Below are 27,419 nucleotides of genomic sequence, written 5' to 3' on the forward strand. Positions count from 1 at the left end.
TCATCAAAGTTGGTCTTTCTCACTCCACCGCCCTCTCTTGGTGTCTTTTGTCCTCCCAGAAAGAGTTGGGGCGGGGGGGTGGGGCATGGACAGGGTTGAAAAGTGGAAGCTGAGCGTGCTGATGACATGGATTTGGGATCCAGTCACATCTGCTGGAATTCCAGGTCCACTGGCTTTGTGACCTTGAGAACACTGAACATCTCTAGGCCTCAGTTTTCTGGTTTATACAACGGGGATAATAACCAACACCTTGTGGTAAAGGTTAAAGGGTAAATATATAAACAGATAAAGAGCCCTGCATGGTGCCTGGTACATAGCAGGCGTTTAATAACTGAGGGTTATTATGATTTCTCATATCAGTGGCAGTTCAGATATACTTGTTTTATCAAGGCAGTTTCTTGTGTGGGCCCTTTCAGGGCTACCATGTATCTCAGAACAGTGTCAAGTTTCAGAAACCTCCTGGGAAATTCATCTGACCTTAGGGTATCTTCACCCTATTGTTGTTACTGACGTTGAACTTGAACATACTGACGGATAGTGTGTGTTTTCTTGGGGGCGGCGGGGGGCTGGGGGCATGCCATTCTTTTACTACCTGTGGAGGAGTGTGATTGCAAAAGCGGTGTACCAGTATATTTAAATGGGTCTGAAGTATATATGAAACTGGATGGGGACAGAATCAGCGAGTTAGGGCAGCTCTGTGTCACCAGGTCCCTACTCTTGACACTTTCCCGTGCACCCTCCCCACTCTCTATCCCTGTCCCTCCTGCACATTCACTCCGGGTAGCCTGACCAGATCCCCACCTAAGGAACCCCGGGGGCTGCCTTCTTTGATGACGGCAGTCTCACTGCCCGACGACAGATGTGGCTGCCATGGAGTCGTGCCCTGCCACCTCCCGCCTGACCAGGATAAATTGGTTCTGGCTCATACTTCTGGACACTGCGAATTAACCAGCAAAATCGACTATCAGTTCTGAGCTGAATCCTTTTAATAGTGTACCATTTACATTAATTGTATCATTTGACTGTCAACACAATTCAGTGATATGAGCAAGGCTGCTGTCATCATCCCCATTTGATTGATGAATAAACTAAGGCTCCCTGAGAAGTTATTTCCCCCAAGATTTCACAAAACTAATTAGTGGAAGAGCCCCTGCTAGTCTTGGATGCCCTGAATCGTAGACTGTTTTTCTTGCTATGACATCACACTGCCTCCGCCAGTCTGAAGCACCCACAAATCATGAAGGGGCAGCGCCTATCAAAGGACTTTCAGACACACAGAGGAACCTTAAAAAAGAAATCAGAAAGCCTGCAGAGACTACTTGCCAGCAGGACATATGGTTGTCAAGGGTACAGTAAGTTCTGAAACAAGGGAAGCTGACCCAGGTTTCTTTAGATGATGGTAATAGTCATCATTATAATAATCAGCATCTCAGCAATCCCTGGGCACCAGGCACTGTGCCCTGCAGTCTGTCCTCGCACAGCAGCCCCATGAGGTAGGGCCCATTGTTACCCATGTTTGACTGATGGCAGAAAATAAAAGTACACAGAGGTTAAGGAACTTCCCCCATCTAAGGAAGAGCCTGGATTTGAATCCTGTAGTCCAACTCTGGCACCTGTGTGGCAACCATTTGGGTTTGGGGCTGGCGTGTGTATTTAGGGTGGCTCATTCCAGGATTCACTGGAAACACTGCCTAGCTGTTTCGGTGCAAGTGTCCCCTGGGGCTCCAGGTGTGAGCTCTGAAACCGCCTAAGGAGGAAGCCCTCCGTTTCTGTGCCTCTTCTCCCTTTGTTGGAAGCCACTGCCATCTGGAGCTGCCCCAGGCATCTGCTCCTGCACCGCCCCTCCCTCCTCCTTCCACCCCAGCACCCTCCACACTCAGGCTTCATCTCTCCCCTTCCCTCCCGACACCCCCAGTACTTCTGCTCCTTGTCAGCTCCCATCACAGGAAGCAGACACTGGCCCTCTGATACAAGGCAGAGACGCCACTCAGCTTCCCCAGGCCTTCAATTTCCCAAACGGATCTATTTGATTAATTGCACTCACACTCCTAAGTCCCTCTGCCTGTCAGAGAGAAGCTGGGCCTCCTCTCTCCGGAAACATTGGCACAGGCCCCCTCGGACAGCATGGGCCCAGGACACACAGCTGTGGATCGCTGGGAGTGGGGCCGTGGCGCTTCCCTAGGAACTGTCTTCCCCACCTGCTGCCCCCAAACCAATTCCAGGCGCCTTAGGCAGCCCCGCTGCTTAGCCCCATTTTCCCCAGGCACCGAGACCTATAGGGTAGGTGTGAGGAACAGGGGTGTCAACAGTGAAAGCTACTGCCCCTGATAGCCCATGCCATTTACCTCCTTTCTGCTGCAGGGATGCAATCATTTTCTAGACCTCTCTCAGCCTTTCCTGCTGCCTCGATAAGCCCACCTTTCCACCAGAGGCTGGGCTGTGAGGTTTGAAACAGCATGACACTGTGAGTTTCTAATAAGAGGACCATATACTCTAGCAAAGGGAAGCCCTTCCCGGGCATAAGACACCAAGGTTTCCGCACACCACTGGAGCTAAGAGTCTTTGGTGTAAGCACTCGTAGCCGCCAGCGCTTTGCAACCAGACCTCTAGACAAATGGTGCATCTTATAACTCAGGAAAATCCTCGTTCTGTCTGCTGCCTCCCCCTTCTTGCTCCCACCTCCCTTCCCCCACACCTCCTGTATTTTCACATCTCCTCCAGCCTGTAGAAGCCTGCCAGGATAGCAGTTGGATCCAGACTGATGTCTGTATGGGATATAAATGCAGAAGGCTTCAGGCAGGGAGGGAAGGAACAGGTGCTGCTCCCTCCTGCTGTCTTCATTCTTTCCTCCCTGTGCTCCTGCTTATCACATCAGACAAGAATTTTAAAAATGCAACCGGGGATGTGCTATCCTTGGAATATCAGCAGCTAAACCAATATTGGCGGCTGAATGGATGTCACTTCAGAAGACCCAGCTCTTTCTCTGGGGCTGACTCCAGCTGTTTGGTTTGACATCAGAGCTCATGGGACATGGGTGGAAGAAGCTGGTATGGAGTGCTTTGCTTCCAGAAACCATGGCAAAGGCAGAAGAGAGAGGAACTCAGAGGGGATTTGGCTGGCCTGGGATTTTATAGGAGCCTCCCTTTCTCTCTGGTCTAAAGTCAACAATGCCTGTGCAGATAACCATCTGTTGGCTCTAAGAGTAAACAGTCATTCCTTAGCTATGGAGCCAGGGTATGGTGTCTGCACAGGTGTCGTCTACGCTGTAGACCTGCAAAGTAAACTTGAAAGCCCGTCTTCTCCAAAGCCTTATCACAAAGCAGTATACCAGCTGTAACTTGGCGGGGGAGGAGAAAGGACCAATCGTTTATTTTGTTTGTTTTGTTTTGGTTTTTGAGATGGAGTTTCACTCTGTCACTGCAACCTTCGCCTCCCAGGTTCAAGTGATTCTCCTGCCCGAGCCTCCTGTGTGCTGAGACTATAGGTGCCTGCTACCATGCCTGGCTAATTTTTGTATTTTTAGTAGAGAAGGGGTTTCATTGTGTTGACCAGGCTGGTCTTGAACTTCTGACCTCATGATTCACCTGCCTCGGCCTCCCGAAGTGCTGGGATTACAGGTGAGGAAAGGACCAATAGGTTTTGATGCCAACCATGTGCCAGGCCTCGGATTAGATGCCATGTATGTACATCAGCTCATTAATTCATTTAGGAATTGTCACAGCAACCTTGTAATAAATAAGTGCATTTATCCCACTTTTAAAGACAAGAAAACAGACTCAGAGAGAGAGAATAAACCACAGAAGACCACTTAGCAGATAAATGGCTCGGTGGGATCGAAACTCAGGTGTGTGTGGCTGCAAGTCACATGTGCCAGCTGGATTAAACACGCTTCCTTGTGAGACAAATCTCCGCATCTTTGATACATTTCCCCCGGTCTGTGTGGCTTCCTAGCTAGTTTGTCATTCACCACTGTTTATTAACCCCAGCCCTATTCTGCTTTGAGCTAATACTCGCTTTTGTGAAGGGCCAAAGAAAAAGGAAAAGGCTCTTCCTTTCCCTCAAGAAGCTCATAATCTGGTTAAGGGATTGAAAGTCATCTCTTTTCCCCAACCCAGGGTTCTTCAGCTATAGTCTTGCCCCTCTTTTTTTTCCCTGCTTGAGCTCAGCCTTATAGTTAGAATCTTATAAATTTCAGCAATCACTTGTTATGGTTTTCAAATGGCTTTAGGACTCTGGTCTGTTGAAACTAGGCTTGCAATCCCCCAAGTCGAGGACAGAATAAGCAGTTTGATTTGAGTGATGTCATGAGCAGATGTGTCCAGGTGCTGGGTCCTCAGATGGACAATGGTCTGAGATTTCAAATAGACATCTCACTCAGGGAGCCTGGCAGGGTCCAGGAGGAGGAAACTGGGGTTTAAAATAAGGATGGGTTGTGGGGTTGCACAGATATCTTTTAGGAAAGCTGCTGTGGCAATAGAGACCAGTTTGTGACTTGCTCGAGGTGATATACAAGAACTTAGCCCTAGGTCTTTTTTTTTTTTTTTTAATTAACCAATCTTCAATGAGTACAAATCCCCAAACCTAATTATTCCTAAAACTTTTTACTTCAATCAACAAATTTTTACAATTTTCCTAATAAATATTATAGATTTTAGCAATCACTTGTTTGGTTTCATTAGTAAACTTAGTTCATTTAATTCCTTTGAGCATTTGAAACTGTATGTGTAAATTTATCTATTTTCCTCTTCAAAGTATCACAGTTTTTTTCTAACAAAGTCTTCCAAGTCCTTATGTAATTCTTTTTTCATACATATATATATATATATATTTTTTTTTTTTTTTTTTTGAGGGGGAGAGAGGGTCTCACTCTGTTTTTCAGGCTACAGTGCAGTGGCACAGTCTCAGCCCACTGCAGCCTCAACTTCCTGGGCTCAAGTGATCCTCCCACCTCAGCCTCTTGAGTAGCTGGGACCACAGGCACATGCCACCATGCCTGGCTAATTTTTATAGTTTTTGTAGAGATGGGTTTTTTCTGTGTTGCCCAGACTGGTCTTGAACTTCTGGACTCAAACAATCCACCCACCTCCGCCTCCTAAAGTGCTGGGATTACAGGCACAAGCCACAGTGCCCTGCCTTATTAAAATTTTTAAATGACAACTTTATTGAGATGCAATTCACATTGTACAATTTACTATGTAAATTGAATTCAGGCTAGGTGCGGTGGCTCACGCCTATAAACCCAGCACATTGGGAGGCCAAGGCAGGTGGATCCCTTGAGGTCAGCAGTTCGAGACCAGCCTGGTCAACATGGTGAAACCCTGTCTCCACTAAAAATGCAAAAATTAGCTGGGCTTGGCACTGGATGCCTGTAATTCCAGCTTCTTGGGAGGCTGAGGCAGGAGAATTGCTTGAACCCGGGAGGCAGAGGTTGCAGTGACCCAAGACTGCGCCACTGCACTACTCCAGCCTGGATGACAGAGGGAGACTCTGTCTCAAAAATAAATAAATAATACAATTCAGTGATTTTTGTGCCCCTAGATTTGGGCAACCATCATCACAATGGATTTTAGGACATTTTTATAAGCACTCCCAGCCCTTACAAGAATCTATGCCATCAGTCACTCCTCTTCCCCACCTCCACCTCCAGCCCTGGCAACCACCACTCTATTTTCTACAGATTCGCCTATTCTGGACATTTCATATAAATGGAATCATATGCTTGCTGTGTCTGGCTTCTCAGCAAGATGTTTTGAGAGTTCACCACATCAGTACTTCATTTCTTTTTGCGGCTGAGTGATATTCCTCTGTGTGGATATACTGCATATTGCTCGTTCAATCACTGGGTCATAGGGTAGCTCTGTGTTTAACCTTCTGAAGAGCCCTAGACCTTCTAACTCTAATTCCAAGGCCCCCTTTCTGGACTTCTACCTTCAGCTCCTTACTTTCTCCCACCCTTGGGGACCTGTCACACAAGATTATCACTCCCCACCCCACCATCCCCCTCCCTCTGACCACTCCCCTGTAATGACAGAGCCCCTGGAGACAGCTGCTGCCTGACGCCTTGATACACCCCACGCCTTCTCCACCCATTTGTGGGGAGAGGGGGATTGGGGAACTTCACAAGCCTCTCCCTCCAGCTGTGAAGAAGGATGTGTGTCTAATTGCTGTGAAAACTTCCTCCCCAGGGGAGCAGATGAGGCAAGTGAGAAGCTGGGTTCTTGAATTGTAGACAGGTGGAGGCTGTTCTCCGTGGTGGTGGGGTCAGAATTCCTCCCCAGAAGAGAGAGTTCGCATCTTGATTTTCAGCAGGTGGAGACTGGCAGTACCCCTAGCATTAATGCCTTAACTTCTGTTTTCTTTACATCCTGTTTTACTCGCTAATTTTTATATTGCAGGAGACTGGTCAGAGCTGTCAGTGACTAGCAGGACCAGGCAGCAGGGCCTGCATACATCCACTCACAGATAATCCACAAATCTCATTTAAGCCAGTCCTCCACAGGGTATTGGGTCCGCTAATCGGGAGGGTATAGTGACTACGTTTGAGCATCTTTTCCACTTCATGCATGTGTCCTAGTCCTGCCCCCAGAGCATGAATAGGCAAGCAGTGACGAGGAAAAAATCCACAGCCCCAAAGAGTCTTTGGCTGGATTGTAGCATCAGCGATGTCCTCCCCAGTATAGCCCGTGACTGCCAGTCTGTGGTGTGTGTCAATGACATCGCTGGGCTGTAGACCAGGGACACCTGTCCACCTTGGGCTTGCTGTGCCAGGCTGCAATGTGCCAGGCTCCAGTTAGTTGGCCTTGGGTCAAAGAGACAGCATGAAGCAGCAGCCACATTTTCTCCATATATAGGGACATAAATATAAGGACATGCTCGCAGCGTTGTGGTAATAGGGGGAAAAGTAAAGAAAAACCATTTAAAGGTCCATAACAAGTGAATGGTTAAAAGATTTGTGGCTGTCCTACACGATGTCATTACAACAAGAACACAAACGTCTCTCTGTCCAAGCTGTATGGCTTGATAACCCAACTGGTCACAGTGTGGCAGTGAGATGCAGGCACCTCCCACCCTAGCAGTGGCTGCACTTTATTGGTGGGTTCAGGCTTCTCGTGGGGCTCTGGTCCCGCTGGTGGCTTATGAATAACATGGTGCCTCATAAAGCACTTTGGCCCCTAGAGAGCCTGGTGTGAACATGAGGTATTCACTGGATCTTCACGGTGGTCACCTGGAGGGAAAAGTCCCTTCCCCCTTTCTTCTTTCCCAACCCTTCCCTCTTCCCCAGCTTAGTAATAGCCAAGAGGTTTAGGTTTCAACCTATAGATTAGTTCCGAGTGTTGAGCAGGAAACATCTGTTTTTCAGCCAAATCCCTAATCCTAAAACCAGGTGTCCTCCTCCACCCCTTCCCGGGAGGGAATCAGGACCACCTGATACCATTTTCCCCCATCCCCCTGGCCTCTGTGAACTTAGCCGAGGCAGAGAGAGGCGGGCTGGGCCTGCTGAGTGCTATCAATGGTTAAACACACAGCCCCTCGCTCCCACAGATCTCTCCCCCGACAAGGAAAGGGAGCCAGGCGTGAAACACAGCCACTGAGCAGATGGAGACCACCCCCCTCCAACCCTGAGGAGGGAGGAGGGGAAAGCGGGGAGTCAAATCCTATATACAAGGTTTCCCGGGCTAAGTGAAAATTCTAGAAGACCGACTGGTCAACCCCACACCGGCCAGGAAGCTGGGTTTCTCTCCCTGAGTGTGGGGGAGGTCGAGGTCCTGAAGCAGGCTGGTGAGTGCTTTCCTCTGCTGCGGAGTCCTGCCCTGGAGAGTTTGGTAGTTAACTGCCTCTTCCATAAGAGAAGACTGACTTTCTTAGAAGATGCTGAGACATGGGGTCATTTTGTCTGGGGTAAAGGAGATATGGTGAGATGTGATTTTGTGGCAGGTGCTCCCTGGGGAGTGGGAGCCAGGGAGTCCCTCCCTGCCGCTTCCCCTCCTAATCTTATTTTCTTCCAGAGATCCCTCTTTCTCCACTTGCTTGGTGTTCTGTCTCCCTGGGACGGGCTAGGCATCAATAGGGGACAGTTAGAGTTTCCTAGGAGACTCATAGCCCTGGCCTTCAGATGCCTGTGAGCTGGAAGGGAGGAGCATGGCTGGGTCACCATCTGTTGCAGCGTTCCTTCGTTGGCATGGCAGAGTTGGAAGGGAGGTGGCCATGGGGATCAGAGGGCAGGAGGGGAGGCGGGGGACAGCTGCCCTCAGTCATGCCCAGTCGATCCCTGTGCTGAAGGCAAATTTCAGAACGCAGTGCAGCTAAGCCAGAGCCTCAGGATGAAAGAGAAAGGAAGAGGCTGACAGTGGAAGTGTTGGCGATTCTGAGGCTGCTGCCTGGGGTATCTGAATCCCTCGATTCTGAGAGTCTGTGGAGTGGAGCAAATAGGGTGACGTTGAGTGTGGCCCTGACAGGTCAGACAGAAAGCTCTCAAAGTTGGAGGAGGCAGGGATTAGAGAAAGAAAGATGAGCATGTCTGCTGAGCAGAGGCGGGCTCTGCTATGGGGACAGGATGCCGGTTAGATGCTATTGTTAGGTTATTGTTGCTGAGTAATAACTCAGGCTTATACTGTACAACAGATCTATCCCATGTTATAGCAACCAAGGACTTATTATACTGATTCATTGATGAGCTATTAAAACATCTCCCAGTAATAGAAAGTATCTGATAGGATGGCTGTCCACTCATCCCATGAGTATTTATTGTACTGTCTCAGGGGAGACAAGACATGGACTCTGAGCTTAACCTCAAAGTCTGATGCAGGAGATGGATTTGGGAATAAATGAATCCCATGGGGCAGGAGGAAATGACCGCTGGAACAGAGCATGGGGCATGCTACGAAGCACAAGAGAAATTGCCACCTACTTTCAGTGGGAAGGTGGGGACCCTGTTGTGGAGGGATGGGCTACTTAGGGCCTTGGCGAAAAGGGAATTTGCACTGTGGAGAAGGAAGAGAATAGCATTTCTGGCATCACCAAAATGGGAGCAGAGACGGCAAGAGGTGCAGAAAGCACATGGCCTGTACAGGGTAGTCCAAGGCCTGGAGGCTGGTGTGGGGATACAGGAGGGCAGATGCTGGAGGAGAAGAAGTCACACAGGGGTCAGGAGCTGGGTCATGCAGGGGCTTGAGAGCTGTTCTGAGAAGGCAGATTTTATCCCTCAGATTCCTGGATAACTTTTTCTGCCAAAGACAAATGTGATCGAGGCTAGGCTCAGGCAGGACACACACTGACTCTTTATTCCTTAAGAAGGGAAAAGAAAAAACAGAATATGAATGAGAATGTAGTTATTATAGTGTTAATAAGCTGAGCTGCTCTGCAAACATTATTACTTTGTATTAGGAACAAATTTCTTGACAAATACATATGATCATCAGTTCCAACTAAAAGAACCTGCTGCCTGTCCACGTGGAACCCTGCATCCCGATGAGGGATAAATCTGAGCTCTTTTCAGACCTCTCGTGTACCCACATACATACTCCTTAGTTTTGTGTGCCTCTGTATCCTCCTATTTGCATTCCTCTCTCTCTGTCCTGAACAAGTTGCTTCCAGGCAGCTATAGTAATAAGCCCTGCTGCATTTTTTTTTAATGCAGTGAAGAATGGCTGAGTTTTGCATTGGCTCTGCTGGGCTTTTATTATCTCTTTGTTCCCCTACAACTTCCTGTGGCAGTGATGTGCCAATGTATTTCTGTGTTGGTCCTTGTAGTACTATTCTAGTCATTTGATTAGAGCGCTAATTGCTGGCTCCAGGCCTTGGTAGCAGTAATCTATTGGTGTATCCCTAGGCAGTAATTCAGGAGCACAGCCTTAGAATACCTGAAGAACTGTTTTATTCATGGCTCCTAGCCATTTCACACTGAACATATTCTCTTCCTTGCTTGTGATTCCCTGCACCCCATGACTACCAGACTTGCTCTCCCTTCTGTATTCTTGGTGTCAATTAGTAGAGTCATCCTAGTCCAATTTCCCAACTTAGAAACGTTGATGCCATCCTTCTTGCATCTACTGCCAGTCAGTCATCAGATCCTATTCTAACACAAAAATCGTCCTCAACAGGCTTTAGAGACCATGAAACCATCCTTTTATCATGATCTCCCCTTTTCTCTCTCACGCTGCCCAGCCACCTGTGGAATCTGGAAGGCAAGTGAAGTGAAGCGGGAGAGGAGGCATGGGCAGAGCAACCCCACCCTGGGCTTCATTCCCAGAAATAAGGAGATACTATAAGGCAGAGTGTGGCCTGCAGCTAAGCCCCAGACCAGCCCCTGACAGGCAAAATATAGGCCTCCTTTGGGTTAGGTTTACCCTGTACTCAGAGAAAACGTAAAGGTCTTGCTTTTAGTGAAGTAACTTGAGCTTGCCAGGAAGGAACGCAATAAGAAAAAAGTAAGAGCAGCTTTATGTTCCTGTGCAATATTTCATTTAGTTCTTATAACAATCATCTGAAAAAGGCAGAAATGCAGGAACATGTATTTCCATTCTTTAGATTTTTTAAAGGCTTGGAAAACAAGATATTTATCAAAGAGAAGTGGCAGGATTGAAACCTTGGATCTTCTAGTCCGTAAATATTCCTTGCCAGGGACTATGCTGACCACTGGCACACAAGAATGAACAGGGCACGGTGTCAGCCTCACGAATTTCATGAAGATTGACAGTTTTTGCAAAAGTCATTGAAAAAAAAAAAAGAATTTCACAAAGAGGGGAGAAAGATTAAGTCAGAAGTTAGCAAACTACAGCCTATGGGCCAAGTCCAGACCGATACCTGCCTGCTTTCATCAATACAGTTGCATCGGAACAGAGACAGGCCTGTTCACTCGCCGTCTGTGGCTGCTTTCACACTGTGAAGGTAAAGTTCAGTAGTCATGACAGACACTGCATGCCTCGCAAGGCCAAAAACAGTCACTATCCGAACGTTTACAGATATTTCCCACCCGTAGTTTAAACATAGTTTTACGACAGTGTGCCCCATGCCCCGGAGCGGCAGGTTTGTGGTAGAGTGGCACAGCGGGAACACAGGATTCTTCCCTTGACCAAAGACGTCTGAGCAGAGTCTTGAAGACTGAGTAGGAATTGATCACATGCAAGGAGGAAAAGCCCTTCCGGGCACAGGGGATCACGTGTGTAAGGTATGGAGGCACAGATGGTGTGGTGCAGCGTGCAGTTAAAAAGCATTTGGGGTTGGGTTGTTGGGGGTGGGGGAGGCAGTTGGAGAGACCTGCAGGAGCCTGATCTCCAAAAACCTTGAGTGCTGCACTCAGAAGTATGGGTCTGATCTTATAGATTAACGGGATGATATGGAAGGATTTTCAGAGGTGCACTGACATGATCAGACGAGGGGTTAGAGAAGTCACTGTAATAGCAACACGGAGAGTGGATTGGATGGAGGAGACCGCCCGGAGGTTATTGCCATAGTGTATGAGACATGTATGTGAAAGGTGAGATGAGGAGGGTGTGCGGGAGACGGGGAGTCAGCAACACTGGGAAGTAGACAGTCTGAGGGCCTTGGTGCCTGGGTGTGGGCTGTGAAAGGGGTGGGTTGTAAGGGCGATTCCCAGGTGTCTGGCTTGGATGACTCAAATGGGTTCCACCAACAAAGATGGAGAATGGAGATGGGGACATATGACCCTAATGGAGACACTGAATTTTAGGCAGAAGAAGAGAATCCAACCTTGTGATCAGTGCCGCCATGGAGGATATAAATGCCAGACCCAAGAGGGGGTCTCAAAGTGATGTCTCAGAGGCCAGGGAAGAAAGAATGTTAGGATGGATGGATTAGCTAACAATTTCCAGTGCCTCCAGAAGGTTTGGGAAAATAAAGACTGAGAACACTAGATTCAACCAGTGGGAGGTCAAGAGAGGAGAGTTAGAGGAGTATGAGGAGTGAATGGGAAAAGAAGAAGCCAAAAAAAAAAAAAGCTTTCAGAAGAGAAGAGATGGAGAAAAAAATTCAACTATGCATATATATAGGGAGGCTGTGGGATACAGAGAAGGATCTTTTTGTTATAAGAGAGGCTGAGCATGGTGGCTCATGCCTGTAATCCCAGCACTTTGGGAGGCCAAGATGGGTGGATCACCTGAGGTCACGAGTTCGAGGCCAGCCTGGCCAATACGGTGAAACCTTGTCTCTACTGAAAATACAAATATTAGCCAGGCATGGTGGCAGGTGCCTATAATCCCAGCTACTTAGGAGGCTGAGGCAGGAGAATCGCTTGAACCTGGGAGGCAGAGGTTGCAGTGAGCCAAGATCATGCTATTGCACTCTAGCCTGGGCAACAGAGTGAGACTCTGTCTCAAAAAAAAAAAAAAAAGAGAGAGAGAGATGAGAGAAACTTGAAGATGTTTCTCTGATGAAGCAGAGAGGCAGTTGAGAAGAGTTTGGAAGTTCTGAAGAGAGTGGAATTTCATGGTCAAGGGCAGATCCATGCAGAAGCTGGGGCTGGGTCCAGGTAGAGGTGGGCAGGAGGAAGGATGCTTTTTTTATACAGAAAGTAGAGGCAGAGGAAGCAGGCATCAACCAGCATTCTAGGGGCATTTCCGATTCTGACAGCACAGCCAGTTGCAAGTGATAGAAAATTCAACTCTAACTGGCTTACAAATTAAAGAGAATTGTTAATGAGTATGTAATTAAAAACCCTTGTAATTTTCCTTGTTTCAGGAAATGCTCAGTCAGTAACTCAAACAAGGACACGAAGGATTCAGTCTTCCTATGTCTTCTCTCTGCCTTCTGGGTTATCCTCAGATTCCTCATGGAGACCCCCATTCCCACCCCCAACAGCTCCAGCCTCTCCTCTTACTGAAGATGACCACAGGGTCTTTTTCAGAAGAGAGGGGAAACTCCTCTTTCCTAGAGGTGTCAGCAGAAGTCTTCATGAATCGCATTGCCGCTTGCTGGAATAGATGCCCATTCCTAAACCAGTTGTGGTGGTGAGAGCTAGGGGATGGTAACTGGTTTAAACTAATCAGGGCCCAGCACTGGAATTGGTGTAGCATTGCTCTGAGAAAGGGGTAGAGATGAATTCTCCAAAGAAAAACATGGGCACTGTGGATGAGAGGAGGATTGTGTGGGTGCTGGCCAGGCAGCGGGTAAATGTGCACTAGGGTTCTCTGTGTGCTGGGCATTGTGCAGGCTGAACGGGGCACTGTCTTAGCCTCAAGGAACTCATGGTGCGGGCGGGGAAACAGACAGTTGACACTGAAATCTGGCACTCATGATAGTGAGTATATTCCAGGATGCTCTCAGAGCACATAGGACGAGGACCTAATCCAGCCTTGGTGGGAAGGGATGGTGCCGGGAAACCAAGGGAGGCTTCCCAGAGGAGGTAGCACCCGACCTGAGCCTGGAAAATGGCAAAGAGTTAGGCAGACCAAGGAGACCAGCTAAGGCAGACTAGGAAAGAAGAGTGATTGACGTAAAGACAGAGTGGAGTAAACAAAGGCCACCCACATGAGCACAAGCAGAAGCTATTTATTCAGAGCTTGCTACAGCAACGGAGTCAGCCACCATCACCTGCATTTGACAGAGACTCAAAGGCAGGCAGGGGAGTGGGAAGGCTTTGCCATGAGTGAAAGGAAGGCTCCAGATGTGTCTGGGAAACGAGATGGGCTAACTAGAAGTCGGCATCTTACGTGATTGGTCTAGGAACATATTTGGCTTTCCTGGTCAGTTCTGAGTTGAAAGTGGCAGCAAGAAGTAGAGGAGCCGCCAGCACCGAGCAAGCCTGACTGTTCTGGGCTGGGTGCTGCAGAGCCCGTGGGTCAGGACCGCACCATCATCTAGGGTCTGATCTGTTCAGTCTCCATGGGATGGGCGAGGGTGAGGGTGAGAGCACAGGGCCTGTTCCTGAAACTAGAAATAGTTCAATATAAGTAGGGGTGATCCAAAATGGGATAGGGGAAGATGAGACTGGGCACCCGAGCCCTGAACACAAATGCAAAGGCTAGTGTGGAAAGCCTGGGGGTTTTCCAAGGCCAGTCCTGAAGCCTTGGCCTGGCGTGTCTCTCTTCACACTTGTTCCTTGCCACTGCCCCCGTGCGTCACGGCCACTGGGCACAGGGTGTTTCAATGTGGAACGTCAGACTGCTGCACGGGTTTTCCTGTCCCTCCTCCCACACTGTGTTTATGGCAGTCACTCTCCCTTACTGTTCTTCTTCCACTCAACAGTCTTTTCTTCAAATAAAGCCTTATGCAAAACCCCACTGTAAAAACAGTGACTGTTGGCGGCTCTGGGAGAGTGGGGTGGAGGGTCCTGAATTCCACCTGCTCTCCTCCCGCCCAATCCTCCTTGAAGAAGGCCCCTGAGTCGCTTTCGGAGAACCCACCAGCCCCTCTGGACCCAATGTGAAAACCCAGCACTAACAGATGCTTTTTTTTTTTTTGAGAGACAGATTTCACTCTGTTACCCAGGCTGGCGTACAGTGGCATAATCTTGGCTCACTGAAACCTCCACCTCCCAGGTTCAAGGAATTCTCCTGCCTCAGTCTCCTGAGTAGCTGGGATCACAGGCATGTGCCCCCACGCCCGGATAATTTTTGTATTTTTAGTAGAGATGGGATTTCATTATGTTGGTCAGGCTGGTCTCAAACTCCTAACCTCAAGTGATCTACCCACTTCGACCTCCCAAAGTGCTGGGATTATAGATGTGAGCCACCGTGCCCAGCATTAACAGGTTCTTAAGAAATCTTTAGCTCTGTCCTCACCCCTCTGAGTATTTTGTGCTTTACTCCAGAGGTGGCCATGAGGCTGGCTGTACAGGGTAGGGGTCTTGTTGAAAGAGTGTGGGGTGTCTGGGTGTGCAGGGTGAGGGCTGGCCTCACTCAGAGGCTGTGGCCTCCCCGCTTCCACCCTGGCCCATCGACATTCCGCCCTCCATGTGGCAACCAGAGTGGTCCTTACAAGCAAATCTCACCACGTCACTCTGGCTTCAAACCTTGCAGCCGCTTCCTGTCGTGCTTGGAATGCGCCTTAAGCCCCTTCCTTTGGCCTTCGGAGCTCTCCATGAGCATGCCCTGGACTTTCTCTCTCTGACCGTGACTTGTTTCATTCTTCTCCTTGTGCCCTCCAAGCTCCAGCCACGCTTGCTTCTCTCAGTTTCTTGCATGAGCCAATGTGATTCTTGCCACAGGACCTTTGCACAAGCAGCTCTTCCTGCCTGGATGCTTTTCTGACCTGTCTTTGCAAGGTTAGCGCCTTCTTACCATTCAGGTCTTGCTCAGATGTTAACTTCTCACAGAGAGGCCTTCCTTGATGACTCACTTCACTTTATCACATCTCATCAATCACTACTGTGGTTTCTTTCTTTAAAAAAAAAAAGACTTTTAGAGCAGTTTTAGGTTCACAACAACATTGAGCAGAAGGTACAGAGAGTTCCCATGCACCCCATCTCCATACGTGCACAACCCCCTCCATTATCAACATTTCACCATACTGACACGTGCGTTACTGTCGATGAACCTACACTGACACGTCATTATCACCCACGGTCCACAGTCTATGTTAGGGTTCACTCTTGGAGTTCCGTGGGTTTGGACAAATATATAACGGCAGGTATCCACCATTATGGCATCATACAGAGAAGTTCCACTGCTCTAAACACCCTCCTCTGTGCTCTGTCTATTCATCCCCCAACCCGCACCCCTGGCAATCACAGACTTTTTTATGATCTCTATAGTTTTGCCTTTTCTAGAACATCTGTATGGCTGTAACCACACAGTGTGCAGCCTTTTCGGATGGGCTTCCTTCACTTAGTGTGCATTTCCTCCATGTCGTCCCATGGCTTGGTAGCTAACTTCTTTTGGGCACTGAGTAGTATTGCACTGGATGGACTTCCATTTCTCCGCCCACTGCTGGGAGGATGTCCTGGTGGCTTCTGAGCTTTGGAAATCACCAGCAAAGCTGCTAAACGTGCGTGTGCAGGTGGGCTGTGCTTTCTCGGTTGCACTTACTGCCACTTGATTTTTCATTCGACATTTATTTACTGTCTTCCCCGCTGGGATGTGAGCTCCATGGGAGTAGAGGGGCTTTGTCTCTCGCCCATGCATGTGTTCTCTATAATAATGCCTGCCGCCCAGCTGGCTATGTGAATGAATGCCTGCCGACGGCAACCCAAAGTCTGAGATGGCTTCCGCTCCAGGAGGCGAAGAGCTGCCAGCTGAGCCGTGTCTCGGCGCTGCCAGTCTTCTTTCCCTGTCACCTCAGACGTGTTGTGACCACCAGGACAGCCTGCCCAGAATGCGGCTGTGGGAATGTGAGGAGCTCCCGATGGCGACAGCTTGTGGAAGCCACGGGCATCTCATCCGTCTGCCAGGGACAGCTTGTGGAATCAAAGGGGCCCCCAATATGGTGAAAGAAACCAGAGCCCAGAAGAAAAGGGAAAACAGAAAAGCGGGCTGACTGTGGATGCATCATTGCTACAGCCACTTACTACTCACTTTGGTAATGTCGTGGAGGTGGACAGAATGCTTCCCCATCCCTACGAGCTCAAACCCACTCCAGGGCAGCAGCTGACATTTTTTGAGGGTTTACTCTGTGCCCCGTGCTTTGCCAAGTGCTTTACGTGGGAACTGTGTGATGAATCCTCACAGCAGCCCTCTAGGGTCGGCACGATTGTTATCCCCATTTTTCAGATGGTAATACAAAGCTTCCAAGCCTCAGTGCTTGCCCAAGTCCCGCCGCCCGGCACTTCTAAGTGGGAAGTGGCCTGAAACCCAGGCGGTCTAACCATGCAGCCAGTGCCCTCGAAGTGGACAAGGCCCCGCCATGCCCAGAGGTCTTCTACCGGGCGGATCCTTAGCAAACTCACCTGTGTGCCATCTCAGACATGTTGAATCTGAATTTCTCCCAAGCCTTGCAAATGTAAAGGCCTTGTGATCAGGCAGGTTGCCCACGTGTGTGGACCATCCCTGTCTAAGATAACAGGTTCTAAGGGCATTAAAAAACAATCTACAGCCTGATTTGGCCCCTGCCAAAAGTTCGAGGCCCTGGGAATCTGCATGTCTGAAGAGCGTCAGGGTGATTCTGAAAAGCACCCAGCCTTCCTCCTACGTGGGAATGTTGTGAGGAGCATGCCTCACCAGTGCCACTTGGAGTTTTTATGAAACAGTACTTACCATGGCAGAACATTTCACCTTTAGGTAGCTCTGGTCCCTTTTCTTCCCGTGTGGGTGTGTGTGTTTGTGTCGGCGGGGAGGGAGAGGGGATGGGGACCTCAGATATACAAGAGCTGAATGAATCGTGTTCTCCAGTACTTAGTCTACGATCCATCCATACAGGAGTTCTTTCTTTGTTGTATTTTTGTTCTTTTCTGCACTCTTTCCCTGCTCCCTGCAATGAGCCCTCCTCTCGTGTATTTTAGATCCTTACAACCTGCCTCTTATTTTATTATAAATAAAAGGATCCTTCAAGCATATCATATTTAGAGTACGTTTAATTCTCACGAATGGTGGTGTGGCATGGCTGTGTTTATGAGACAATTCTTCCTGTGTCTCAGGGAAGCAGCTGCCTCTCTGAAACATCCTCGTATTTGGTCCTAGCTTTGTCCCTGTGGAACTAAACAGAAAAAGTCGACACTCTCTCCCAGCATGTGAATCCAATCACGGTGGCCCATCTTCTTCAGGCTCAACCTACCCCCTCTCCTCTACTTTCCATCCTAGGATATGGGAGTTTCGTGGTCCTCCCTGGGATGATCTCACTAGAACCAACCACCCCGAATCTGGAGGTTGCACTTCTCTGCACCTAAGCAGTCACCTCTGGTGTGGTTGGAAGGGCGGGAGAGGAACCTGAGAGGCAGCATGACTGAGCCACACGGCAAGACTGTGCAATGGCTAAGTTCTGGATTGGATTGCGGACTGGATTGCTGTAGGCTAGCAAGCCTGTCCTTTTGCCTTTCTTCCTGGTCATCAAGACAGGGGAACTGTAAGCCTTGCTGATGTGGGGGTACCTTCAGGCAGGGCATCTCTGCCCTCACTCTGTGTTGGGTTCTTTGAGCTCAGTACTAGAACTCTCATGCCCAGAAAGATGGTGGGTTCACCCCTTCCTTTGACTTGGATGGAAATTTCCTCAGAATGGATGGGAAGGGTTGCAAATCATGTGCCTGTCTTCCATGCTGAGTGAGCCCAGCCTGGGGAGCTGAGGGCCCCTATATGCTCACATCGAATAACCTGCCCTCTTCATCCTCTGCCCCAACTTTATGAGCACATAATGGAGACCAATGCTATACTTTTTAAAAATCGAGATGAAACATAAACCGTTTTAAAGTACACAACTCAAGGCCAGGCGCCGTGGCTCACACCTCTACTCCCAGCACTTTGGGAGGCCAAGGCGGGTGGATCACCTGAGGTCAGGAGCGCGAGACCAGCCTGGACAACATGGTGAAACTCCATTTCTACTAAAAATACAAAAATTAGCCTTGTGTGGTGGCACATGCCTGTACTCCCAGCTACTCGGGAGGCTGAGGCACAAGAATCACTTGAACCCAGGAGGCGGAGGCTGCAGTGAGCCGGGATCATGCCACTGCACTCCAGCCTGGGCAACAAAGTGAGACTCTGTCTCAAAAATAAATGAATAAAAAGTGCACAATTCAGTAGCATTTGGTCCATTCACAATGTATGCAACCACAGCTCTATCTAGTTCTAAATATTTGCATCTTAAAAGGAAACCTCATGCCCATTAACCAGTTACCCTCCCTCTCCCTTCCCCTCTGCCTCTGGTCACCAGAGGCAATCTGCATTTTGTCTCTATGTATGTATCTATTCTATAGATAAGACCTAGACATGGTTTATCTATGGGATCATTCCATGTGGTCCTTTGTGCATGGTTCTTTCACCAAGTGTGTTTTCAGGATTCATCCACGTTGGAGTATGTCAGTATTTAATTCCTTCCTATGGCTGAGTCATATTCTAGGGCATGTACATTCTGGAGTTTATCAGTTCATCCCTCAGAGGACATCTGGGCTGTGTCCACCCTCTGGCTGCTGTGCGTGATGCTGCTGTGAACACTCGTGTACATGTACTTGTTCGACGCCTGTTTTTAATCCTTTTGCGCATATACCTTAAGAGTAGAATTGCAGAGTCATATGGTAATTTTATGTCTAACTTTTTGAGGAACTGCCAAACTATACGTTTCTTCTTTAAATAGCAACCTTACTCTGGTACTTTTCCTGTACATCAAAAGACAGAGAAAAATGGGTGGAAAATCCCTGGACTAAGAGTCAAGACACCGGGTTCTTTTTCTAGCTTTGCCACTACCCAGCTGGGTAAACTCAAACCAGTCACTTCCTTTCCCTGGGCTTTTGTTCCTTCATCTGAAAAGAAAGGAGATTGTATGAAACTGGTGTTATTTAAATTCTCTTTCTCTTGTAAGTTTTTTTTTTTTTTGGAAAAAACTGGATTCCAGAGAGGAAAGAGGGAGATAATTGCTGCACAGCTAAATGTGATTATCTTGAGATTCTTTTTCTACTCTGTTATTAAATAGTGAATTTTAAATGTCCAGTACAATTGGGCTTTTTTTTTCTTGCCAATGTGTAGCTTGTTTAATGAATAGCTTCTGGCTTCCTAGTTCTACCAAGATTCCCGAAATAAAATACCCTTCCCTTTCCCATCACTTCCTACTGCTTGGCAGCGCCTAAACCAAACATGGCGGTCATGGAGCCCGGACAGGAGCCATCCCCACTGTTCCTGCTGCGCCTTCCCCAGCGCAGGTTCCCTCAGCACGAAGGGTTCAGCTGCCTAATCTGAGTCTGGTCCTTGAAGATGTATAAGCCAAGGAGAGATATTAGTGGATTCTTTCTGTGACAGTGTAAGGACCATCTTGGAGAGTTGGGAAGATGAACCAAAGACCTCCTGTGATGCCTTCTAGCCAGAGGGTTCCTCCTTGGAAATTTTTCGGCTCACTTAACCCTCTTCCAGTTTATTGGTTCCATCTCCGGAAAGCAGCGTCTGTGTAGGGATGGATTTTTTTCTTTCACTAATTAGTAGCCTTCACAGTATGCCACCCAGGTCCACAGCATGTGCTCTCCTGCGCCGCCTGGTGGTTTTCTGGGGAAACGTGAGGTTTTAAAAAACATGATGGTCCACATGGCTTCTTATTTCATCCATTGAATCATTCATTCATTTTTTTTCATCTATCCATCTCACAGTTTCTAGGATCTGCTATGTTTTAGGTACTATGATCGATTCTAAGAATAGAACAGTAAACAAGACAGGGTACCTTCCCTTATAAGGAAGCTTTCATTTCCATATGGGAGACAGACAAGTGGCTTTTGGAATGAACACAAAGTGAAATGTGCCATAATGGGGGAAGTAAAGTGTGTGCAGGAGCACAGATGAAGGACACATATGTCATGCCTGGCAAATACTAACAAGAGAGGGCAGACACAGTGTGTTCTAGACAGAGCTTAATGGTGCAAAAGTCAGTAAGGAGGACCAAACATGATGGACCAAGGGAGCTGGTAGATGAGCAGTCTTGGCTGGAACATGGGATGCAAGGGAGGGAGGCGCAGTGAGCCAGCAGAGGGGGTGCATTATGCAGGACTTCTGAGCCATGTCAAGGATGCTACTTTAACTCCCAAGCAGCAGTGAGCTATTGAGAGTTACACTAGGGGAGTAGCGTATTTTTGTTTGCACTTTAGAATTAACAGCTTTGGTTATGAATGAAGAGTAAGTCAGAGGGGCATATCACACTGTATCCCATAAATGTGTACAATTATTATGTGTCAATCAAAAACAATAAGAAACAAACCATGGTGGGGGAAAATGGAAGTGGAGAGACCACTTAGGAAGCTGTAGCAGTAACACTGGCATGAAATATTGGTGATCAAAACCAAGGTGGTGGCGGTGGGAAGGGAGGCAAGTGGATGGAGTCCAGAAATATACACAAAGTTGAGGGTTGGTGCGTGGCCCTGCTTCTAGGAAGGAAACTGCAAAAATGTGAATAAGAATCCTTTAGTTTGCCCCATATCCTGGCACAGGGGACGTCCCTTCCCCCATTGCAATAATCAGTGACCTACTTTTTGCTCCAGGTCTCCAGAAGGATGCCCTTGTCTCCCAGGATCTCTCACCCTCCCAGAAAGCAATCACTGGAGTCCAGTTATATCTTCTACACCCTCAGTCAGGGTGGATGGGAGATGGTACGTGTGCACAATTGAGAGTGGGCTTCAATTTGCTGCCAGATAAAATAGAAGCAGAAGAATGATGTGTCCGTCTGATAGGTAGTTATGAATCCAGGAAAACTGGAGGAAATCTGGAGAAGCCACCTCCTGTCTTCCTCTTTGACTTGGCACCACAGTAGAATAGCAAACTTGACCAATTTGTTAAAAGTGTATGTGTCAGAACCTCAGGCAATCTTAAAGCACTGTATTTGAGTCTCAGCTGTAGGCTGTTCTTGCTCTTCTGTTTCTAGAGGAGGAGAAGAAAGGTTTGTCTCTAAGGATCCATTCTAGGTTCCTTGAACAGCCATTGTTAACACCATCCCTGTAAACCCTGGAATGATTTCTTGTGCTTGAGTTTGAGCACTGAACCCTCATAAATGTCTACTTACCAACCACCTGAAGCCCACTTCTTCCTGGTCGTTGTCTTACCACTGCCATTATCTATAAAAGGACAATATCAAGGACCACCGTACCTTAGCTGCACAAAATACTTGCAGAATCATTCATTGTTGTAAAAAAAAAAAAAGTCCTTTGTGCAACCAAGTCTTCGCCTATCAAACCCATGATCCCCAGTCCTGTCAATGTCACCCTGCCCCCGCCACCCTGGGCTCAAAGGACATCAGTGTGATCTCATCTCTGTGCCCCCACTCCAAATATGCTCAACCCCAGGCCCACTCAGCACATGTGGTTCGGAGAGGCTGTGGGATTGGTGCCTTTCTTACCAGATGGATGTGTGGCATCTTCCGGTTGCTGAGCCTGCAGGCAGTAGGCCAGTGTTTGTTTTCATGACTGTTCTTTGCAGAGGTGCCCTTCCTCCTCTAACAGTGGTTTTCAGCTGGGGGCTTTGCCCTCCAGGATACAGTTGGCAGTGTCTGGAGACATTTCTGATTGGTAGTGGTAGAGGCGGGTGGGCTGTACTGGCTTCTAGCGGGTAGAGGTCAGGGATAATGCTGAACATCTTACAATACCCAGGACAGTTCCCCACGCCAAGAATTGTTCAGTCCCACGTATCAATAGTGTTGAGGTTAAGAAAGCCTGCTTTATCTAGACTCTTTCCATTGAGTCCTCCAAGGCCCTGTAGGATTGCTAGAGCAAACTACAAGTTCATGAAAAACTCATTTGCCCTTGTGTTTCTTTCCACAGCTGAGCTCTGTCCAGGAGGTCCAGTTAAAGCAGCTCGAGGTGACAAGACCCCGAGGGCTGGGGAACAGGGAGCGGGGCCAGGTGCCAAGGATGGCTAGGCAGCCAGCGCCACCCTGGGTCCACGCAGCCTTCCTCCTCTGCCTCCTCAGTCTTGGTGGAGCCATCGAAATTCCTATGGATCGTGAGTCCTGCCCCAATCCTCTTCTCTTTTTCTCCTGATTTTGGGCAGAGGGGTGGGAGGGAAGGGAAGGTCAGAGGGAAGTTCAGAGCATTCAAAGGTTGAGGAGAGGGGAAGCAGTGGATTCTGAGATTCAGAGCTGGGTTTCTCTCCAAAGAATTGGCACAAGCTCAGGTTTGGAAATGTGAGATTGTGTGTTGCAGAGCCAGTTTCTCAGGGCTGTGGCTGAGCTCATGCTTGGGGCTTCTGGAGCCAGCTGAGTGGGACCAGAGGTGGCAGACTTTGGGATTCTGAGTGCCGCTTGGGGTTCTTCCCTCTGCTCACCTCTCCAGGTCTTCTGTGGTCTTGACTTGCCCATAAAAGCAGTTTCCAGGGTCAAGTGTGGTGGACCCATTCTTACTTGCATTTCTAATGTTGGATATATTCATATCCACACCCTTTAGGCCCTCTTGGCTGGAGTAATCAGGAGGACACAGGCCTGGGAAGGGCTGGGAGCAGAATTATCTTTGCAAAAAACACAGCTAAATGAGACATGAGAACAGAGCCCCACTATCATGCCACATGGGAGAACAGGCCTGAATTCCTTTGCCTTGTTTTCAACTTTCCCACAGTCAAGATACAAAGTAAAATCGCTGTCATTCTGTTTCTCATGGAGGGGACATTGTTTGATCATCAGAATCATAAAGTAAAGGGCTTAAAATGCAAATCTAACAACCATGTCTCCACCAACCATATCTGATGCTGTGTTCGTCAATGGCCCATTTATTGGCAGATAAGCTCCTCCACCGTGCCGGTAGGTGTGTGCCACCTTTACCACAACTCTGACACTTCTGGCAAAACATCTTAGCATCCCCAGGCTAAGATGTGAGCATGCCACCTCTGACCCCTATTCCTTGCATCAAGGACCAGAGGGGACCCACAGGACACCAACATTGGCTTGGGCTCTCTCCAGTTAATAGATGTCCAGGGAGGGGGCGGGAGAGTAATACAAATGCCAAGAAGTCCACCCTGAGCTCTCCAAAGCCAGACCCCTGGTCCTGAAGTTAGCGTAGTTTGGAGAAAAGGTGGAGGTATCTCAGCCTATTTTCACCAATAATAGCTGCCCCAGAGGAAGGGACACTTCGGATGATAGAACAGCAGTAGTAACTATAAGTCAGACCCAGAGGTTAGATGGGCAGAGCCCCTGTTGCCCTCCCAATGTCCCCAGGTGTGTGGACTTGCATGTAAGTGTGCGTGTGTATGCATGCCCACACACACGTGCATGGGCACAGGGAGGGAGGAGAGGAGAGTCGTGAAAGGGCCTGTTCCCATGGCGACTATCTGCGCGGCTGGCTTGAGGAGAGTTTCTCATTAACAGTCCCAGGCAGACAGTCTAATAAGGAGCCTGGTAAGGCCAAGTCCCTGGAGGGAGGGGGTGCAGAGGAAACTGGGTTATCAGGAAGTGGTGAAGGCTCATTTCTCTTCTTCTGCCGCTCCTCCTCACTCACCTGCTGCTTTGATCCCTGGGGCCAGTGGGTGAGGGGTCCCTGTAAGGTGAGCCTATAAATAGATGGCTTTGGTGTCTATCTCAAGAATCTGGAATTCTAAAGCTCTACAGGAAATGGAGACACAGCACACTCCAAGCAGTCAGGCTCTGCAAAGTCCTGCCCACAGGGTAGAGCTAAGAGTTCCCTGACCTCCCCGCCATGTCCTCATTCCAGCGTCTCTGGGATGACCCCCACCCCGCGTTGTGTTCACGGAAACCCAAGCCGTTGCTAGCTTAGAGTTGCACAGCAAATGGATGGTGGACTCTGAAAAGAACCCAAGCCTCTTGACCCCCAAATCTGGGGCCTGATACGTGCCACCCCTACCTGCCTCCTTTGAGTCCTTCTCCTCGGAACCCACTGGAATCGCAGGTGTCACGTGCCAGGGAGAGAGCTAAGTGCTGCACGCGCCTCACCGCACATGGTTCTGGCAGCTCACCCTCAACGTAGGTGTTATCCTTCGCCTGCGGGTTAGAAGACTGGGAAGGAAGAGCCGCGATAGGACCACAGCGCCGCTCTGATGAAGAGGGAAGTCCTTATGCAGTGCCATTCTAGTTGCCTGGCTGTGTCAGGGCGGGAGACCCAGGCTGCCTGGAACATGTCTCACCCATATGGCACCTCCCAGGTTGCTGCAGGTATCATGACCCTGACAACGTGTCCAAAAAGAGTTCGCAGAAACTGAACGCACTTTCCCAGGTGGCTGCCGAAGATGACGGGATGAGGGGGCAGGTACCGGCACTCTGTGTCCAAAGCCGTCTCCTGGGCCTCCTGACAGCCATTGTGGCTAAGCAGGTACTGCTGGGCTGGAAGGCGGTGGTCATGCACTGCGAGGGCATCCACATTTCTGCCAGTTTCTATAGAAACAAGTTAAAGTGTCTGGCCTTCCTCCACAAGTGGATGAACACCACCCCTTCCTGAGGACCCCACCATTCCCGGGCCTCCAGCCACCTTGTTTGGCAGACCCTATGGGGCATGCTGCCCCACGAGACCCAGTGAGGCCAGGCCGCCCTGGACCGCCTCATGGTGTTTGATGGAATCCCGCTGCCCCAGCAGAAAAAGTGGATGGTGGTCCCTGCTGCCCTCAAGGCTGAGCATCTGATGCCCATGAGAAAGTTCGCCTGCCTGGGGCACCTGTCTCATGAGATTGGCTGGAAGTACCAGGCAGTGCCAGCCACCCTGGAGGAAAAGAGGAGGGAGAAGGCCAAAATGCACCACCAGGAGAAACAGCAGCTCACGAGGCCACAGAAACGGACCAAAATGAACGTGGAGAAGAAAATCACAAGTCCACAGAGGTCCTCAGGACCCATGGGTTTCTGGTCTGAGCCCAGTAAAGACTGTTTATTCCTCAAAGACAAACAGAACAAAAATGCTGAATGCAAGACCGCAGGCAAGCCCTTCAGAGAGGCCCCGGTTGCCCTGGGAAGAGGCCGTCCTCAGTGGGCCTCCCCATCTCGCTGGCCCAGCACAGCAGACCTCCCATGTGCGCTGAGCTGACCCCACCCTCCGTCCAGCCCTGGGCTGAGGGAAAATCAGGCGTTCTTAATGTTCTCGCCCTGACAGGTGTTCCTTCTACTCACTTGCCCCTTCAGGGGACATTATCTGTGTCTCCAGGGCGGGGCACTGCTTCTATTCTGGAGAGGCTGGATGCCGCAGGCCTCCTGGAGCAGAGCCCCGGGCAGCTGCACAATCCCTCATTAAAGGCCCAGCCTCCAGCTCCCACTGCTGTGCCAGCAGAGTCACACGCACCCCTCCCACTCGTCCCCTCCCTCCCTCCCTCCCTATCCAGCCTCAAGAACAGTCTGACCTTTGAAAAAAGCCAAGGGTCGCCTCATCAACCGGAGTGAGTTTGCCAAAAAGTGAGTCGGCTGGCCCTTCTGTCCCTGGCCCTGCATCAGGGGACGGCATTTTCCTCTTAGGAGTGACAGAAACAATTCTTCTCCACCTTCATCATAAATCATGCTGCAGGCACATGCACACTCTCACACATACATATACATTCACACAGACACTCACACGCTCACACCTGCTCACTCATGCACACTCACCCACTCACACCCTCACATACCCACATGTGCTCACACTCATGCACACTCACTCCCACTCCCACTCATGTGCACTCACTCCCACTCACACACACCCTAATCACACGCACTCACATGCTCCATCTCCTGAGGGATGGGTGCCAGAGGTCGTACACATCAGAGCCAGGGAAAGAAAAAAGGCGCATGAGCAAAGAAACCTCGCAGAACGGGCAGGCCTCTGCCTCACTCCCCGCAGAGCTGGGCTGGAAGACCTGTGGAATTCACTTTCCACCACTCCATAGAAGGCAAATGGTGTGACACTGGGTAGGCGCTTGGTCACCCTCATCCCTAGACAGGCGATCCCCACTGTCTTCTCCCTGTGGCAGCTTGTCTCCTGGGTGGATTCTGTCCCGGTAAGAAATTCCTTAGTAGCACAGTGGTGGCTGCAAATGCCACCCCTTTAGTCAAGTAGATTCTCCAAAGGCCCCTGGCCTGATGGTATGGGGGCTGAGGACAGCATCCAAACAGCTCTTGCTGCCCTGAGAGTCTCCACCACCCATGGTCTTCCCTCTCACTCACCCTTCTCCAGAATGTCAAGGGGAGCAGAGTCCTGAGGCCCCAGCGGGCTCACTCACCTCTCTGGCCAAGGATGGATTTGTTTTTTTTAAAAAAAAAAAAAAAAAAGAGCTCTGGACCGAGCATTGGGAGAGCTGGTTCACATTCTAGCTCTGCAGCAAGCTTCCTGTGTGATCTTAGCCAAGAACTCCTTCCTTGGATCCGGAGATTCCCTGACAATGTCTAGGGCTCTTTCCATTGAGTCAGCCTTTGATTCTATAAAAGAGAGGCTTAAAGCCCATGCGGGCAAAGGAGGTCCCTTGTCAGCCTTGCTACCCAGGGTGAGACCCCAAAAGTGTGCTGAATGAAGAAGCCAAGGGCCTGGGCTAAGGGTCCAGGGGAGTGGGTCCCAGTGACAGCCCTGCCTCTTCTAAGAATGGCCCCTTCCCCGGCCCAAGTCAACTGCTGGAGTTACTTTCTAGAGTTACCTTTCTTGGGTCCCTGGCAAGAATATCATATATGGGCCGGGCGCGGTGACTCAAGCCTGTAATCCCAGCACTTTGGGAGGTCGAGGTGGGTGTATCACGAGGTCAAGAGATCGAGACCATCCTGGTCAACATGGTGAAACCCCGTCTCTACTAAAAATACAAAAAATTAGCTGGGCACGGTGGCGCGTGCCTGTAATCCCAGCTACTCAGGAGGCTGAGGCAGGAGAATTGCCTGAACCCAGGAGGCGGAGGTTGCGGTGAGCCGAGATCGCACCATTGCACTCCAGCCTGGATAACAAGAGTAAAAACTCCATCTCAAAAAAAAAA

At 49.3% G+C, this 27,419-nt stretch overlaps 1 protein-coding gene and 1 pseudogene across 28 annotated transcripts in view; both read left to right on the forward strand.

The window, feature by feature from the left end:
• NFASC (neurofascin) overlaps positions 1-27,419 on the forward strand; it is a 201,811-nt gene that overhangs the window by 99,483 nt on the left and 74,909 nt on the right. For 20 of the 28 annotated variants that reach the window (XM_012459371.2, XM_012459379.2, XM_012459359.2 and 17 more), the window contains exons 3-4: positions 21,056-21,163; positions 22,328-22,508. In XM_012459371.2, the coding sequence (XP_012314794.1) occupies positions 21,068-21,163; positions 22,328-22,508 (277 nt within the window). In that variant the 5' untranslated portion in view covers positions 21,056-21,067. The remainder of the gene's footprint in view (positions 1-21,055; positions 21,164-22,327; positions 22,509-27,419) is intronic. The other 8 variants (XM_012459367.2, XM_012459376.2, XM_012459382.2 and 5 more) reach the window with 1 other exon arrangement.
• LOC105722134 (large ribosomal subunit protein uL13-like) lies at positions 22,572-27,103 on the forward strand (annotated as a pseudogene).

This window comes from Aotus nancymaae, unplaced genomic scaffold (genome assembly GCF_030222135.1).
Source record: "Aotus nancymaae isolate 86718 unplaced genomic scaffold, 86718_ANA_hifiasm-v0.15.2.pri h1tg000039l, whole genome shotgun sequence".
Classification (NCBI taxonomy): Eukaryota; Metazoa; Chordata; class Mammalia; order Primates; family Aotidae; genus Aotus; species Aotus nancymaae.